This window comes from Parus major, chromosome 5 (genome assembly GCF_001522545.3).
Source record: "Parus major isolate Abel chromosome 5, Parus_major1.1, whole genome shotgun sequence".
Taxonomy (NCBI): domain Eukaryota; kingdom Metazoa; phylum Chordata; class Aves; order Passeriformes; family Paridae; genus Parus; species Parus major.
This window is the reverse complement of record NC_031774.1, coordinates 15,724,407-15,744,016: the sequence shown is the minus strand read 5'-3', so window position 1 is coordinate 15,744,016 and position 19,610 is coordinate 15,724,407. Positions and strand designations below refer to the sequence as shown.

Here is a 19,610-nt window from a genome sequence, read left to right as displayed (position 1 = left end):
AACACAATACTCACTGTTGCTGGCAAGCCACTCATTGAGGTCTATTTCCCGTGGTAACATCACTAGTTCCTTAAATTCGAAGTCGGTAATTCTGGATTTTGTGTATTCTGGCTCTAGGTAAAGTTTCTTCTCTTCTGGTGCTGGCTTTTTACCATTTGGCTTTCCCTTGGACTTCCTGCAAAAGATAAAAAAGAGAGAAGTCAGGTTAGCTCTACTGTTGAACAGCTACAGAAAACTGAAAGCAACTGGTTCATCCAAATCCTTGTATTATTTGCCTTTACACTGCTCCTCCTGCATTCTCTTCCCCATAGCTTCATTTTGCTGTTCCATCTCCCCTGCCCTTTGGCCAGATGAGATGGCAAACTCCTGGGAGAGCACTGTGAAGAGTGGTGACAGCAGGACAGCTCTGTGCCTGAAGGAGCCCATGTGAGGACCAACAACCTGTTGTGTCACACAGTTCCTGGTCACCTGCAGAACAGGAGTCAGAGAAACAGAAAATCCGGCTGCTGCAAGAAGATAGCTGGAAAAGCTGGTGCTGCTCGTTCAAAGCCTACAGCATTCCTTGCTCTCCAAGCCCTATCAGAAGCTGTCTTGAGTGAACATATATGACTCCAGCTAAAAGCAGTGTTAACCACAAAAAAAACCCTGTTTTCTCAATTCTAGGGATACCTGGGACAGAAAGATCTGAGTTCATGATTTTCTGAAAACCCTTGGAAATGCAATGCATTATGAAATAATCTTCCATTTGGATTTATAAAAGCACAGAAACCACATTCTATAAATGACATTTATCTCCATGGCATACTGTGACTTTTCATCTCACATCTGTGAAGTGTTTGCTGTAATGACTAGAGTTTTCCTCTCACTTATTTTTAAATAGACTCCCAACCCAACCCTGGACCAGGGATTCAGTCGAACTTCAGAAGAAGGACAGTGGGTGTTAAGCACTTTGATCTTTTAGACTATGTGATCCAAATATCCATGTATTCCTACAGTTAAAAAAATCCTCCTAAGCAGAGATAGAAGATGTACTTAATGGTGAGGCACAATCATAGGACAATACTTGCTGTCCATTATAATGTAAAAGCAAGGAAGAGATGCAAGTTCTTTTTTAATGTCAGGCTGTCTTCATTAAGGTGATTTTTAAGGATCTGTAAAGCCAAGACAAGCCCACCTTTGCAGATGACTGCATTAAGTTCGCTATCAAAACTCATTAAGATCTCATCCAAAGGAAACAGACCTCACATTTTGGCTCTTAACACACTTAAATAATCTTCCAGCTGTGTTCCTGTCTGAGACACACACAGGCTTAATTTTTGTTTTGAGGATGTGATATACATCTTTCCTGGAACAGGGTTTGAAGTCTCAGTGCTCTTCTTAAAGAAAATATGATCACTCAATTTTCTCTCTTCATGGGCTTTTTACTGATCTGTTTATTAAACCCATCTTCAGAAAGACTCATCATCCACATAATCCCTACCAGAGCAAGGAGAGACTGAGATGCACCTTAGGCACTAAAGCAGCACTCAAACTTGTGCAGAAAGCACTGCAGGTGTCTGGCAGGGAACAGATGGTCAGACCTTCTTTCCTATCTTAATGAGAAAGGTAGGCTTCATGGCTTAAAAGGGGATACCTCTGACATATTTTTAAATAACACAACACAGAACATCTCTCTAAAGAATACCAATACAAAATGAAAATAAACTAAAGGCAGTATTTGTGAGGATGAATTCAGCACAAGAGCTGTACTCATGCACATTTCCTGCCTTTTGGTCTTTTTTCCACAGCAGTGCATTCCAATCCAAATGGAACCTGCAGGATTTGTCCCTTACGTTTATTTAATGAAGTGAACTGGACTAATTCTCATAGCTGCTCCACAAAGGGATGCTTTAGGACATGAGAATTCAGTTGTTCCTCAGTGCAAGGCTCTTAATAGAGAGGTTACTCTGTTAGATAACAGCTCCTGGTTGTCAGACTATTCCTGTCTTCAAACCCTTGCATTTGCCACATTTAGTGGTTTCTGGGTTTAGTTTGGCTGGGGGGAGGGGACCAGGATTCTGGCATTCAAGGATAAGTTGATTTTTTTTGGGAAAATTATAGTTCTAGTAACAGTCATGTAGAAAATACCTTCACATTCAGAGACTGGTTTGACAAAACGCATTAACCACACTTGATGAAAAAAAAGTTATCAGTGAGAAGCAGCTTGGATAGAGTTTCTGTCTTTGCTGTAGTTCAGCATAATTAAACCAAGGGCCCCAGGTTAGGGCTGTGCCACACCAGCTAAAAGCATTCTGTTAAGGAGGAGGAGGAGGAAAGAGAGAGACAAAGAGGTCAAAGACAGTCTGTCAGGCGGCTGCGGAGGAAAACCACAGGAGGAAGCAAGACACACTGGACTGAGGCAAGCCTTCCATCACATGGGAATGGGTGGAGTGTACCTCATCCTCACTTCAGCATCTCTTCCCCATTTCAAGAGAATAAATAAAAATTCAATACTAAATATACTTCACGAGTTTGCTACTGTAAACAACACTACACTGTCCTTTTGCAAAATCCAAAGCCTCTCATTTTCACACAAATGCCAATTCTCTGCTAGATCAGAATATGCAGCCACTTTGAGTCTTTTAAATAGATTTTGTAAGCCTTTCCACAACTGCCTTGTGCTGGAACTGGAGCACTTCAAACAGAAGCTTCCATGCTCAGCCCCTTTCCAAGGCTTTGGCTTGGTTTAAAAAGAACCTCTTGGGTATCATCGCAGAACTTGCAAAATGCCCAGAATCACTGCTATCAGAGGATTTATTCACACCACTGAAACCTGAATGTCAAATTGCCATGTGCAGCACAAACACCTTGTTAACCTTTTGCAGCTTCTGAGACTACAGCAAGATCACAGAAATTGTTTACACCAGCATTTCCATGACCTGCAGCTCGAACATTACATGGACCCAGTACTCTAAGTACAAACTCATATAAAAAAATAATAAAAAAAGAAAATAAAAAAAGAAATCCCACCTTAAAAAAAAATGTCATTTTGAATTCGGCCATGTAACCCTCTCTAATTAGGCAGAACTTAGGTTCTATTACCTTACTCCAATTAATTGAGTCATGCTCAGTCTAGGCTGTACAACTGTGGCTTTAGTTTGGGAACTATCAATACCAGCCCATAGTGTAAAGTATCTTCTTTTTAAACTTACAAAGCTGGAGCATACAGCAGTATGAAAAAAGCCCTGTTTTAGAAACACAATTACATATGATTAAGAATCAACCAAGAATACTTCCATATTCCAGATAAACCAAAGCTCATTCATTCACAATCAGCAGGATTACTAAATATGCAAAGTTTAGGAATAAGCGTCCTTCCCTCTGCTCACCCCTACATCCAAGTTCAGAGCTGTTTCAAAAACCTGTTAAGAAAACACCAGCTGGACTCAACTCCAAAGGCACAAAGTGAAATCCATTACCTCCTTTTTGTGAGCTCTTCTCATTCAAGATGCCTTCCTTAATTTTTCATTTTATGTTTAAAGTACACAAATACAAAAAAAAAGTCAAGAACAGTAGAGTTTTACTGTTCTATTCAGGAAACACCAAAATTCATCACCTGTATATACTGTTTATTGGAAAACATAACTAGGTGTCATCTAAGACTACAGAAAGAGCAGAATTTTCAAAACACAGCTATAGGCACCTCACGTCCTGATTCAAGTTTACAAGAGTCTTTCTTCAAAAACTAGAGAATTCTGCTAAATTTGTCTTAACATGTCCTTGCTACGCCAACTATCACCCAAGCAGCTGCAGATGTAGCTGTTATGCAGCGGTTTGGTGGTCTGTACACAGCTTAGACTACTCCAGTCCATTAGTACTTAAATGCTAATTAAGGAAAGAAACATCTTCAGGGAATTCAAGGAGACAGCACTCCACAGTTTTTACCAAGAGGCAAACTAGAGTACAAACTAACTCCTCAGACAATTCCCAGGCAAGGTCTGCCTCTGGTTTTAGGCACTCCGTTGAATGTGATGCCACAGGACAAATCACACCCAAAAATAAATTTCAGAGAGGGAAAAGTGATGGGGAATGGCAGAAGAGGGATCACTTTCCTGAAGTCTTAGAAGAAGGTTCAGAAAATTGGTGCCGGGCAAAGACTGTACAACACTAATTTTTCTAGCAGGGCTGCCACACCCAGCCTTGTGTCCAGCTAGAAAACACATTAGCTGCAAGTTTGCCTGGATTTCACAGGAGAAAGAGATGTTTAAGACACTCCACCAAGTGACAGCCCACTGATTATTTTTTCCCCAGTCTGCTTTGTTAAGATTGAATAAAATTGCCAGTTTCCAAATGTGGTTTCTTATCCCATGTCAGTTAATAAGGCTCCTCCTCTAATCTTTCTCATTTAATTCTTGATCAGCTGCTCAACAGTTTCATGGCTTAAAAAACCCTGTACTTCAAAGTATCTTCAAAGCACCATCAAGGTTTAGTTTTTTCCATTTTGAGGAAGTATTGTTCCCATTTCATTTACAGCAGAAACTGGCTGTAAGGTTTGAAGTTGATTCATGGTACAAATGCTAAAGATGTGCTTCAGTGTAAACCAACATGGCTTGTTTGGAAAGAAGCAAACATGAAGCAATCTGATTTAGCTGAAGAAGGACCAGAGACTCAAATGTCTCCTCATCCCAATGTGGATGTGCTCCATAACCTGATGTAGTTCATTCACATCACTTCGGAATCGTACCAAGCATCTATGGCTCTGGTCATGCACATTTTTTATTCCCAGGTTGATCACACAGAGGGAAGACTAATGATTTATTGAATGACAAGCTTCCCTAAACTGACCATGCTATTTTAGATGACTTCTACCAGTTCAGGATTCCTCTTTTCTTCAGAGGAAATCAGCACAGCTATAATAATTTATTGCTGTCTCCAGCAAGCTGTGTAGTTTCTTACCTTGCATCTGAAACTGAAATCTCTTCAAGGACAACTGATGATACTTTGATCCCCCTCTCCCATCCTCCACACCAAACTAACTGTCCTTGGGATGGAATGGCTGTTTACTTTTTCTTTTGGAAGTACATTACATCAGTGGGTTTTCTCATTTTAGTCTGGCATGTTAAAATGGAAATAAGAGAAACTTTAGAAAGTTAGTTATTTAAAAAGCGTACAGTGGTGATGACCAGAGCTGCAGGCAAAACTCCCATCACTATGTACCCTCTGGATCATGCACTAGTTTCAGGTTCCAACCGAGTCTCAAACACCCCAATTTCCATTGGAATATTTACAGAACAGGTCTGACAGGCCTGGCATGGCAAATCCACCTCTGTTTGCAAGCTTCAAAACTCACAAACCATCTCAAGTCTGTGAGGATGAAAATCACCATGGACCATCAACCTTACAGGACAAAGACACATATTTTGTGATTAATGTGGCGGGGTTTTGTGGGCTTTTTTTAGCAACTGACCCTATTCCTTACATAAGGTGAACTGCTATAATCCTAGCAATCCCCAAAAATTCAGAAGAGAGCAAGTCTCAACTGTTGCCAATCCAGCTGTGACATATTCCATTAGTGTTGGTGAGACTAGAATCCTGCAGTCCACAGCAATGCATGCAAAGAAATGACACAAAAAGAAAAAAATTGTTTTAAGGAACATCAAAACCAAAGATGCCCACAGAACTATAACCAAATTATATTAAAAACAACAATCAAGGATTTGGGGATTATTTTCAAGTAACCTGGCTTGCATTTTACAATTTGTACAGTTGACAATCTGGAGAAGTTTGGAGTTTAAATGGTGCACTCCCAACTAGAACTTTTACAGAGATTACTGTCTGCAACAGCAACACCATATTCCAAGTACACCTCTACACATTGAACTAGCTGATATCTCAAACCATCTGGGCCTTTGATTTTTTATCCTGCATTTTTTTTTTGGAAGTGTTGTGTTTTAAAACATACACCACTATATGAAGTGAAGTACTCCTACCAAAACCTACTTTTTTGGCAGTCTAAGGATGGGGGTTTAGCTTCTTGAAAGACAAAATTAGAGATGCAGTTAGACAACATTGTAGCATTTGTCCTTCAGGCCAAACTTCATGAACACTGGTTTTATTCTTCCAGTGAATAAGGGTTTAGAATTCAAAATGAAAGGTATACTGGATGTTTGCATTTTAGCTTCTCTCCCCTTTGTGAGTGGAACAGAAGAGGGAGTGAAACACATTAAGGCAAAAAAATTCCAATATTCAAGGTCTCTCCCTCTTCTGTACTCCCTTTGCAGAAAGGAAAAACACTGATTTGAGCCATGCACAGAAGGCTACAGCTTTGTAAGGGAAACCAGGTCAGCTGCTCACAGACATACTTTTTACCTTGATAGGTTTTTTATGTGGCCCTTTACAGGAAAGAAATTATCAGTTAATTTCTGGTTACAAACATTCTGCGTAAGCATGGGAGTCCTGAACCCATTCATAGCAGGAAGGAAACAGTTTTATGAGCTAAAATTTATGAGTCCAAGTGACAAGAACAATGAAGAAGCAGGTTACGCCAGTCCTTACAGGTCAGGAACAAACTCTTGAATGCTGTCCAGTTTCCTACCCAGCAGCCCATTGCCTTTTCTCCTCAGTTAAGAGCAAAACCTGGAAACTTAGAAGGGCTATGGAGCTTAAATCTCTTCTTGGTAATTCAGTGTCTTTGTTTACTTGTAGAACATGCACAAAAAGGGGAATAACAGCTTCCTTCAAACATCAGTTGAGCTGCCTTTCCTTTGAGAACAACGTTAGAGATGATGTTTGTATTTCCCCTCTTTCTTTAAAACATCACAAGATTAGCACCTCTTTTTCTGCAATCCCATATCCTGTTTTAACCCAGATCACCGCTAAGTCTTCAGCTGGAAATGCCACGTGACAGCACACCCAGACCACAAATGTTGGATGTACACATCCACGTTCAGGATTGGGGAAGAAAAGAACATCAGCATGGGAAAGGAAGCTGTGTAAGGTATTGGAAAGCAAGCCCAAATCCCAGGGCAGCATTCAGTACAATTGTTCACGGACTGCTGTGGACAGTGCTTTTCTCCAGGACTGTGGAAGGGAAGGAGACTAAGCTTTTTAAGGCAGTCTCCATTCCAATCTCCTCTTGCCACAGGTCTCTCACAGACCCCTCTGACCTCAGCTTCACTCTTCATTCTTCCTGGCCAGGGCTTGGTTGCTGTGCAGGTCTAAGGGGGCTGTGCAGCATAAAGCATCTTTGGCAGCATTTCTAGCCCAGCTTCTTCATTTTTGTTCTGTTTTTAAAAGTTACTAATAGTTTATTTAAGAGGAGGAGGAAAGAAGAATGTACCCTACATGCCAGGGAAACTTTTTCTTTGGGATTCTCATAGTGACTCTTTGCCTTAAAAGGGAATCTTTGCTTGGCCTCCGGATGCTCTGCTGTAAACAGTCGGTGCCAAGGCATGGCAGGCATGTTAAGGATGACAAGTGCCATAACATTATTTCATAATGCTGCTTCTCAACAGAAAGCACAAAACATTCTGTAGGGCCAGACTGAGCTCCAGCTGGTGCTGCTGGCAAAGCAAGAACATGGGGCACCTGCACCATGCCATGTCTGGTACATCAGGCCTTTCTGTGCCCTTCTACAGGACTCCACACTCAACCTACTGGTGAACAGCTGACTGATCTAGGGTTGTGTGGCCAAGAGAAAAGGAGCCTCAGGCTACCTTAGCACTCTCTACAACTACCTGAAAAGCAGCTGCCGCAAGAAAAGGTCTCTTTTCCCAGGTAACAATGGATAGGACCAAAGGAAATGGCCTCAAGGTATAGACTGTATATTAGGAAAAATTTCTGCATCAGTAGGGTTATCAGGCACTGGAGCCCATCCCTGGAAGTATTTATGATGTGTGGATATGGTTTAATGGCAGACTTAATGACCTCAAGGGTCTTTTCCAACCCAAACAGCTCTGATTCTTCTTGCCTCCCAGCACAAGCTGGGTGTTTGCCCAGAGTGGTGCCAGAGGCACACAAACTCCCCTGTTTGATCCCAGGGGTTCCTTTGCTGGCGCCCAGGGTCCCCCACCTTGTCTCCAATGCGGTTCTTGGCTCTGGGAAGAAGGGCTGCAGAGGCAAGGCCAGACATGCCACAGCTCAGCTAATGCTGCAAAAATGTGCAGAGTGCATTCTTGTGGTAAAACACGCTGCACTGGAGTTCCCTTTCTTCCCTGGGGCTACCTGCCAGAACTCCTCCCCCAGACTGAACAGAGGTATCCAGCCTCCTGACCCAGGTTCCCCTCCAGATAACACAGCTGGGACACCAGGGAAGCCATGTCCAGTGGGAAACAAACAGATTACTATTATTTCTAGGAGCCAGTGATGTGATTTAAAAGAAACAATTCACTAGAAGAAACAAAATTACCCAAGCAATATGTAGTTGTTCTTCATTTTGAAATGTTCTCTTTTACCTCAGTGGCAAAAAGCCCTCACATATCCCAATCTGGAGGTGCCAGCACGAAGGCTCTGGAAGATTGTTTTCTTAAGCAATTTACTACACTCTAGATTTATAGTAATTTGTGGAACAGGAAATAAAAAGGACTAATCTTTCCTATTTTCAACATCTCTATATGGAGCCAAATAAGGTCTGTGGTAACAGAGATTCAGTAGGTCATAGACTAAGTGTTGCAACAATTAATTTACTCAATGCCTAGAACAAACCACACAGCAGAGCACTGAGTCAGAGGTGCCCAAGTCCTGAGCCTGGGAATGACATGGAGTGGTGACTTTTGTCTGTTTTTGTTGTTTTTTAAGTCTCCAGTTGGCAAACTGTTTGAAAGGAAGCCAAAACTGAGCAGAAAGAGGGAAAACCCCAAATCCCTGCTTGAGAAGGTGTCCCATAGTTTATTCTCCTGTGCTTGCAATTCCTCCTCCCCAGGAATGGCACTCAGAGCAGACCCTGGGGTGGGGACAGGAGAGGCCACCCCATGCTGACTCTTTAGGACAGCTCTGCCCATTCATCAGTTGAAAATGCAGGCTGGAGGAGCTCCGATCTGGGCTTTGTCTTGTTAACACACAGCTCCTTTCAGTCCCCAGGGAAACACTCCACACCCATCAGGCCCATACACAACACCAAGATAAGGATGCTCCCTATCCTTGCCTCCCTTGGAGGAAAAATGCCATTAGTCCTCAAGCAACACAAATGCTTCCTCATCATCCTCCACTGCTAAACATAATCCCATAGTGCAGCTAAACAGTAGGGCCAGGATTCATTTCACCACAGATATCTGCACATGTAAATGTTTACATCTCAGCTAGTTCTCCAACGACCTTTGGAAACCAGCAGAGATAAACAGTTCTTTCTCTAAAACAAAAAACATTGCAGTCCAATGCAGAGATCTACAGCATACCTTACATTTCTCAAATTAAAACACACTAAGGAGAAAATGTGCTCTCAACTGAGAGCAGACAATGGCAGAGCCATCGAGCCTGATCGTTACATGTGCTGCAGTGGAAAGGTCCCACACAGCACCTTGAGAACAAGTGATCTGCACCAAGATTTGAAAGCAAGTTTTGGAGTGGCTTTTAACACCTTTTGCACTCTGGGGAAGACAAACACAGATCTCTCAGGTATTTTATTATATTCAGAGCAGTATTTTCTCAGCAGACAATTTGAAATTCTAAAGGCCATAAATGCTGCCTGCAGAGAACAAGGAGAAACGATGTAATTGAGGGGGGGAAAAAAACCTTTTACCTCTCTTTTAAGGTTTTTAAACTCTGAAAATTGAAAGAAAAATTTAATGTACTGCAGTAAAACCAAAAACAATTTTCAATTAACAAATAGATTTCCTGTGTCTTTTCTGACATGTCTATTAATTTAATCAGTGATTTATTATCCTCTAATCTCCTATTGGGACACGGAGTTATTTTGACTTTTACGTCATTATTAAATTCAGATTTTGGCAGCAACTGCTCCTCCTGGCTACTCTGATACAGCCCTGTTATCTCTGGATGAGCACATCCAGTACCCTCTGGTGCACCTTTGCAGGGAGGGAGTTCACCAGCAGTGCACATAAATCACTGAAGGCACTGTTATGTCCCAACCCTGATGAAGTTTGTAGAGCTGGAAGACTGCAAAGCTACCTTTTTATTTCTAAACCAAGCAAATTTGATTTGGAAACCTCATGGCCTCGTAAATGCAGGATTTCACAACATAGCTTGCACAGAGTTGCTTTTCAGGATGGAACTGTGCTTTAATTGCTGGGAATTATTTCACCATGGCAACCTGGCATCGGCAATCAGACTTCTTGCTATATAGCCCAAGATATACAAATGCAGACAGCTCGTTCTGTTCAGAGAGTACCAGGGTGCAGACAAGTTTGCCTTTGTAAAAAATGGTTTAGTTTCCTCACTGCCTTCTTGTCTTGCAAACTCTTTGTACGACAACAGCCAAAAATTATCTGACAATACAGACTGGTTTTATGCACCACTGAAGCCTAAAGAAAACCTGCAACAACAAAGCCACGTTAGATATGCAGGTCAAGCTTACCCACATACTACGTTTTGGAAGAGAGGTGCATATAGTGTTTCACGTACTTGCAATGTGAAATCACAACTATTTAGGCAAAAAAAAAAGTGTCTTGCATCAGAAGGACAAGCTAGTTATTTCTGTTGGGAAGAGACTCAATAAGTTCAGCACCTGCCTTCCTGCTACAGTTCTGCCTTGGAAAACAACACCTATATCACACAGTAGGCAGGACTTCAACAGCTGATACCTTCACACAAACTTTGCCAACTTTCCATCTAAAAAAATGTGGTTTAATGAGACAAATGTGCTAGGGCACACTACAACTTAGAGTGCACATGGAAACACAGGTAACAAGACAGCTACTTCAGACATCTCAGGTTTCTTTGCAGGAGCTTCAATACACAGTATAAACTCAGATAGCATGGGGGAAAAAACCATCTAACTTGTTTTCACTATTCATAAGCAATTTTGCATGCCTGCACCTGTCACCTCACTTTTAAAGCATGTGCACTAGCACACACATGTGCACCTTGCTGCACTGAGACTCACAGCTGGGGGGAGTTCAATCATCTACCAGTCATTAGTTATAGAGCAAGTTGAGCAAAGAAATACCAATATGTGGAAGCAGCCCCACCCAGAATTTTCATCGTCTGTATCAAGCTTCACAAACTCATCTCTTACACTTTAAATTAAGCACAGCAGTGTAATTAGGAAGGATATTTATTCACTAGAAAATATTCTGAGTCAAGGTCACCTCTCAATGGCAGAGAACAAAAATTGGTTTTTACCCCCCCTTTTGTTAATATTTTGGCTTTAATTTAAACCAAAGTCATCTCTCCTGGCATGCCTTAGACCAGATCCTGTGAGAAGCAGGGCCTTTCAGTTTTAGTGTGAACTATCTTGTTAAACTTAAAAATTGGAGTCCATGTAAGGCGTAAATTGTGTGTCTCCTCACAGGGTCAGAAAGCCAGTGGGAAAAAGAATCAAAGTATTATCTTAATTAGGTAACTTTCATTAACAAATAGTACGTACAAACATTCACTACTGTAACCGTGCAGTTAACTTTTAAAGATTTTTGACAGAATGATGCAATGCTCTGTTCAATTTTGTCAACAACAGCACACAGCTGCTTCAGAATTTCTTAGAAAACAGCACATTGAAGCTTTTCTGTACAGCAGAGGAAGAAAAAAAATCTATTTAAAATACAAACTATGGATTCATAGGCCAAAGTAAAGAACATCTGAATGACTGGTTGAAAAAAATAGTAGGGTGGGTAATAGTTTAATTACTGGTACAGTTAGATCACTGTTAATTAGCCAGTGAGACAGCAGCGATTCCCAACCCTAATTTATTACTTTTCCAAATATACCACAGGAGACTGAAAAGCAAGTAGAAATACCTTTATAGCCCTACTGATCCACTAGCAACCTGGAAAAAACTCACAGATCTACCCAAACTTGTAGTGTTACCTCCAAGAGCCTGCTAAAATACAAATTCAGTCTTTTAATTAAATGCTGAAAGCACAACCAAGAAATTGGTTAAGGAAAACTAGTAATTTTCGAAAACAAATACTAAAATTAGATGCACAGTTTTGTACTGAAGTGGTTTTGTTCCCTTGGCTGCACGTGCAAATGACAAAAAAGATCTTTAACTCTTCAAGTGGGATTTGCAAGTGATGGGTTCGTAGAAGCTGAGACCAACACCTGAGACACTGCTCAAACAGCAGTGTGAAGCCACGCTTCCTCCCCACCTTTTGCAACCCAGCATCAGCTCTCAAAGGGATGGTTATGTGTGGATTTAAAAATGTACTGATTTGAATGATATACCTAGACATGAAAAAACCTTTCTATGCTGCAAAGCAATAGAAAAATAACTGTTTCTGTTGAAAGAGAATACATCCTCCCCTCTGTCCCACACAGAACGTGGTCTCAAGGCCTAAGCTTTATCTTTTCCCTGCATTGTTCTAAAGAAATGTATTAGTCACATCAAAACTAGGGGCTCTATAAAAGAAGGAATCAGCAAAGCCTCTCAATCAGAATTTTTCTCTTCCCTGTTGTGCTAAATGCATCCTGCTGACAGTCAGCACCTTCCCTGTAAGACCTTGGTGTTCTGAGCCTGAGATGTGTGGACACATTGGACTGAAGAGCAAATCTGGGTGTGAGTGGAGCCACCAAGGTGCACATCATGTCATCCCACCTCTGTGTGAAGTTATATAAACCACCAATGAAGAGACCCAAGCCTTCTTTCTTCAGTAACTCCATGAACTTTGGATGGTGTGCCAGGACTACTTTTTCCAGATAGTAAGCTAAGAATTTTAATATTTTGCCACTACCTGCCCTTCTGAGGACAGCTGCACTCACTGCTGATTTTCCCTTTTTTAAAAATAAAAGGAATCACACAGACATCCACAATGTTCCTTTCACCTGGGGAGCATCTGCTACCATGCATTCCTGCTGTCTGAGCAAAAGCACTTTTAAGCTTACTTCCATACCAGACAAAAAAGAACTTGAAAAATTAACACAGCAGAATTTTCCGACAAGCTCAAGCAACCTGGCTTCAGTGCTAATGGGCTCCATTCATGCAAAGAAACAGGTTTTTTCTTCAGAAAGCTGTAAGAAAGGGTTAATCCATACATCCAATCTCCTTCCCTTTCCAGAGACTAGGTGCTGGCAGCTCTCAAAAGAAATGCAACATCTCTTCTCTGACAGAAATTTGCTGACGTTTTAGTTAAGATTCTGTTGAACCTCTCAGCACCAAAGATTAAGAAAAGAATTTTAAAATTCCCCACAACAAAATAACACTCTAACAAACTCAATTTTGGTAGTCACAGAGAGATGTATGATGGAACAGACAGATTCTCAGCCATCTTAGAGACAGGATTTATTCAGGAGACCACATTCCTAACACCAAATCTCTTAAAAATCTCGTAAAAAACAAGAATGGCAAGAGAAAGCTCTTCTACAGAGGACTTTTTTTTTCTCCTAAAAACCTACCTGGTGAAAGTCTTGGAGTGCACAGATGTTTGAGATCCCAGAAAACAGCAGACACAAACTGTGTGAAATGGATAACTTTCCCATAAAGAGCAGCACCAGAAACATGGGCTATTGCAACATAGGAAACAGAGAGACAAACCAGGAACTGTAGTCAACTCCCAGAAGGATTACTATTGCACACTTATACTTTATTCAGCTATAAATGAAATAATATTCCAGACTGCAAGAAGCAGCTAAAATCTGGAACAAATCCTATATGCATACCAAGAAAACAAGATAAAAGAAGGGTGAATAATTTCACAGATCTGAGAATACAGTCAAATAGATTCTATGTAAAGTGTCCAGGAGGCATCTTCAGTAAAAAAAGCACACTTTTGCATCTAAACAAGAGGAAAATGCTATTAAACCTTGGCCAGAAGCCCTTTCTGTACGAGCTCTGGAGACACCTTAGAGGGTTGTTTCAGCACTGAGAATTCTAGCAGTCCTCTGCCTCTGGCTATCGCTTCACAGGATGTGGAACACATAACCAAAACACAACTCTATGCTGTAAATACCTCTGAAGAAAGACACCAAGTTCTTCATTAAGTTAATACACTGTGCACGGTTGACCGATGTTCACAAATGCCCCAGGGTTGTGACACTCCTGCAGCAAACACAAGTGAGCAGAGTACTATCCCAAAGAAACAGAGGAGTGCTGGCTGGACCTGTCTGTGAGACACAGCATCTTTCCAGAGCACAGCTCCAAGTCCTGAGCTCCAGCAAGAGCCCCAGTCACGACATGGCTTTGCCAGAGGTATCGGACAGCTCGCCGTGCGGCTGAGCGTCAAGCAGAGCACTACAAGTTTTGTGTCTACAGCCAGAAGAGACTTTGCTGCCTGTGTGTGCTGAGAACACCCAGCACATGCAGGGAGAGCGGCCTCTCCAGCAGGCACATCCCAGCCAGGTAAGTCCATTAGGCTGGAAATGCCACCCAGGCCTGCCTCCTGTCACCAGCTCTGTCCCGAGGACAGGACACTCGTGTCAAAGAGCAATCTCCACAGGCACATCCATGCTCCCATTCCCACAGAAGAGCCACCAGAGTCCCTCCTGCCTGGTCACCCCTTGCCAAAGCACAAGATGCTACTGTCCCATAGTGTCAGCAGTCCTTTGTGAGCAGCTGAGAGTCCCAAAAGGCCATCACTGAATGAGGAATCAGCTCCTGTTACAGAAATATTCAGCAGGACACAGCATGACAACTAGCAATGTCAGTTGCCCTGAACCATAAACATTTTGAACTATTTCAGTACAATGGAAAGTTGTGGGAGGGAGAAAGAAAAAGAACAGGATAAAAATAGCCAATGTGGCTCTGAAGAGCATTTTGCCTGTAAGTCCCTTTCCCTGCATACTGCCCTCCCTTCCTTCTCTCTTCTGCCTGTCCCAGGCTTTTGCATTAATCAGATTAACTAGTGTTAAACAAGGCTCTTCTAATTACTTTCTAATACTGTGAATTGGACTAAATTGCTGAAAAATGTTTCTGTCAAAATTGGAATAAAGCAGGATTAATTTTTTAAATATTTGCTTTAGTCCTGCTGACACATACAAGCATCACAGACAACAGCTGTCTTCAGCCATGGGAGTCCAGGCAGCAGAGAAGCTCCTCTGCTTCTACCCATCTATGTTCTGGCTCCTGAACACAACAAGACAACCCTGCATGATCACTTAAAAACCAGAATACAATGTCAAAATCAATCTGGTTTCTTCCTCATCTTTGTATGAATTGAGAAATAGTGATGGAATTTAATTCTTCAAAAACTTTCAAGTTCTGGCTATAAAAATACATAGCAGCATCCAGAATGCCAACTCAAACTTGCTAATTTATCCAAATGAAAAATCATTATCACCCTATCACTGAAGACAAGTAACTACACTCTTGAAAAGCACTTACCCAAAAAAGAGAGGGGTTGGTTGTTTTGTTTTTAGTTGGTATCCAAATCAATGCCTGTACAATGCTGTAAAAAGGGAGGCTCTCATGAGAAAGGGAAGGTTTAACTTACCTATTTCCACACTCACCCAGGACAGTGTGTACATATAAACCATACTGGAATTTATCAAAAGACATTACACAGTGACATCTGTGTAGACTGCATCATTCCTCTTCCCTACCACCGCATCCCTGATTAATAGTCAACTATCCCAGAGGGAATCAGTTTCACTGGAGACTTAGAAGGAAACACACAGAACTAGGAAGCTGCACAGGGAACAGCCTCTGAAAATTGCCAGCAAAGGACCCAAAGTGTCACAGCACTGCAAACACACTCAAGCATCTGCATCAGGACTCAGGCACTGGCACATAGAGTGAACATTTTGTCCTGAAATTAGCAGCATGTGGCTCCAAAGAATGCTTATGGCTGGCTCTGTTATCTGCTGGGACCAATAAAGGGAGAGATCCCAGGAACCTCAGTCTTCCTTACACTTTGTGCTGCTTGAGGCCAGTAAAATGCAGACCTCTGCAAAGAAGCTGACAGGAATCCACACCGTCACAAGAAACTCAGACAATTAATGATATAATGCTTAAAAATAGCATAGTATTCCAAGTTTTGACATGATACTCTTTGCCCTTTCCCCTTCCATCTCTCTCAAGAACCACCAACTCACAGAAATCAAAGTAACAAAAACCAGAAAAACTGCATCCATTTAGGTTTTTCTTGCTCTCTAATTGTGGGTTAAATAATAGCACCATTCTGTACAGAAAAGGGAAAAAAAATTACATTAACATATTTCAAAAACATATGAAGTGAAATGAAATTAAACAGCCTTAATTAAACACTGTGTTAAGGAACCTCTCAGCTATGCTGTGACTAATTTAAAGGGGAGATGACACTTTTCTACTGGTGTCTCAATTTTTTTTAATCATTACAAGTGCGTACGTAGCCTTGCTCCCATCCCTGAAGTGTTAAACACAGTTTACTAACCAATATGATGAAAGATACAAGCATCTCCAGAGTTCTTCACAGCTGAATCACTAATAATTTAAAAGAGCAATAAACCTAACCATGGTTTTCATAAAACATTAATTAGAAAGACTGAGAACACATCTGTTGCTTTTGTTACATTCTTCCCCCCTTTATGGTTCAGCTGTCTTTCCCCCACACTCTTCTAAACTCTTCTCAGGTTCTCAGGACTGCTCTGCTCATGAAATCTTCCTGCTTCCTCACACCTCCCTCCTCGTTTCCTGCGTGTATTGATTCCTCCTCTGGCAGCTGTTACTAACGTGTGACACACACAGTACCCAGCACCCAGCGGGCAGGAGGAGCTGGACCTACACGTTAAAAGCATCAAGTGTGTTAGTTGTAACTACTCACTCAGCGTAAATAACACAACAAATCTGCTATGCAGGAAATCAAACTGATTAAGTATTGTACAAGAACAACTGAGCTTTATAATTCACAAGCAGGAGAGAGACGGGAGTGGAGGTAGTTCAGAGTGAACACAAGCATTCTATCCCTTGTCCATTGTGAATTTCTGCAATTCCTTGGCAGGCTGGGAGGAAACTGGGATTGTGACAGTTCCCAGTTAGGCCTGAGAAAAGGGCCTAAAATGCAGTGGGAACTGCTCATAACACTAGGCTGTGCACAAGCAGGATATCCTTTGATCTCATCACCAAGCCACTGGTGATGGCTTGATCAATAGAAGAAAAATTATTCCATACAGAGTTTAGCATAGTGTAGAGCGCAGAAAACTCAGTCAGCAGTTTCAGGTGGCCAAGCTTAGAAGCGGTATTTGATACCACTTTGATTCTGAAAGTGATGGCAAGATACTACAGTAATTTGGGATATATCTAATTTAACTTCTTTTGACTACAATGTACGTATTACCACATGAGATGGTCACTTTATTGGCGTGGCATTGCACTTCCAGGACATTTAGGGTCCCTGTTCTTGTCTACTAACAATAAGGTAGACAAAGCTCAGTTGTGGGTGCCACTGTTCAGAGAAATCCCATCCCAGCTGTCACCAACAAGCCACCATTTTTGGCCTAAATGAGGTCCCATGTGGTTCCTTCTTCCTGCCATCGCTAACTGGGGCTTACACTTTCTGAAGCACTAATATCCCATTTCTGCAATAAGGAAATTTGATTGGATGCAGCATCTACCTGGCTCCTCATCAGTGCCTGTGCTTTCACACTGCCTGAGCTCTTTACAGAATAGGATGAGTTTATGCTTTACAGAACAAAGCAAGATGATGTAACACACATAAGGTCAGATAAGGCATCTGAAGCAGATTCTAGGGGAGAAATAAGAGAACCAGTCTGGCATCTAAAGAAAGTTTTTGTGACTTCACACTGCTCTCTAACCACAAACAAAAGGAGATAACACTGAACAAAAAGACACATTAAAAGAACACTCATCTACAAAATAGTAATCATTCCTATCTAGTAACAGCTCAACAAAATAAAGTTATGCTATTAATTATTGAGTTCAAAGCATTTCATGTGTGACAATGTTCTCCTGCTTTCACAATAGTTTTATAGTAAACATCGAAAATAAATCTCGGAAGAAAAGCAAAATTATGCACTATTTCTGCACGTATGCCAGTAAGAGGAGAAAGGCTGAGGTTAATGTTCCACTTCTTAGAAAGTGTGTGCTGCACGAATTAAAAAGATACGTTTCACTGCTAAATCACAGAACTCACCTATACTTTAAAATAAATCGCCATAGATACTTAACAAAAGGTTTGGCAATTCTTCCCTACAGAGGTACCCATCTATTTACATCTGGGAGAGCTGCCAATAGAACAGCTACCAAAAACTTCAAAAGGTTCACATCGTGAATAGCAAGTCTCTGGCCAAAGGATTTTATGATATGACCAGCTGTGTAGCACCATATTGAATTATAGACATGCTGCCCCACAAAAATGCAAAGAAGGGACATTAAACTTGTTAAAAAGCTGAAAAAAAAACCCTCCGTTCTTTAAATTAACGTTTTCTAGGGTTAAGTATTTTTAACAGGGAAGAAAAAAAAGCAACCAACTACACTACAGGACTTTTTAAAGAGCAAATCTAAGCAGCTGTTCCCACCGAGACTGCTTCAAGCTCAGCGAACTCCTCTAGCTGAAGCCCCAGCCAGAGCTCAGCCGCTTTGTGATCAGAACACCCTGCTTTAATAAATGGCTCCCTTAAACTCGCTCGGGGAGAGACATGAGTCAACAGAGGAAGAGAGGGATAATGTTTCTGTTGACAAACATTTAACAATTGGCAACAGACAGTAGGAAACGGGGACGAACGAAAGCTTGCCAAATAAAGTTATGCTGGAGGAACAAGGCTCCTTTTTGGAGCAGCACTGCAACTCTCCACAGATCCCAGAAGAATATCTGAACACAACCAAAATAAAAAAGCTGCAGTTGTTGAAGAACGAGGCTCCTAGTCCTAATATTTGTGGTGACGTTTTTCCCTGCCAACCAGAACGGGTCAGAACTCCTCCGAATAAAACTACCACACATCCCTTGCCAAAGAGTCTGGTTTTGGTCTCAGCAATCATCCACGTCTCACTGTTCACACAAGCCCTTCTGAGCTGCATGAGCAATTTTCCCCCCTCATCTTACATTTCTGTAGAAAACTTGCCAAAGCATATGTAGCATCTTGGTCAGAATCCTTACTGAGGCAATCCAGGACCTTCGCTGTCTGCTTACGTCTTGGAAAGCCAGTTCTCATGAAAGCACAAACAAGACCCGACTGCCGTATTAAGGGTGAACAAACGTTCCTCTCCAAACGCTCACTGCTGTTCCAACTTCCAGCCTCCCCGATCGCTACACAAGATCCAGAGGGAGCCAAAAGCAGCCTCCCCCCTTCCTGCAGACAGCAGCGGGGCTCAGGAGCGCCCGTCGCCCCGGCCGGAGTTTTCACTCGAGCTCCAGCTCCCTCCTCTCCCGGGATGCCCCGTGGGCAGCCCGGCGCCACGGCCACCGCCGGCCCCGTCCTTACCGCAGCACTTTGCCCACCGCCTGCAGGACCATCTTGCAGCTTAATCCGGGCTTGGGACTCTGGGCGAGCACGGGCCGTTCACCGGGGAGGCTGCAGTGATCCCCCACCATGGTAGGGCGGTGCGGAGCGGAGCGGCGCTCGGCCCGGGCTCCCCGCCGCTGTCCCGGCCG

General features: G+C 42.1%; 1 protein-coding gene across 6 annotated transcripts in view; it reads right to left on the bottom strand.

Annotated features, from left to right (window-relative positions):
• MOB2 (MOB kinase activator 2) overlaps positions 1-19,610 on the bottom strand; it is a 108,861-nt gene that overhangs the window by 9,945 nt on the left and 79,306 nt on the right. For 5 of the 6 annotated variants that reach the window (XM_033515385.1, XM_015631230.3, XM_015631227.1 and 2 more), the window contains one exon: positions 15-175. In XM_033515385.1, the coding sequence (XP_033371276.1) occupies positions 15-175 (161 nt within the window). Of the gene's footprint in view, positions 1-14; positions 176-19,440; positions 19,592-19,610 lie in introns of those variants that run through there. The other variant, XM_015631225.3, reaches the window with a different exon arrangement.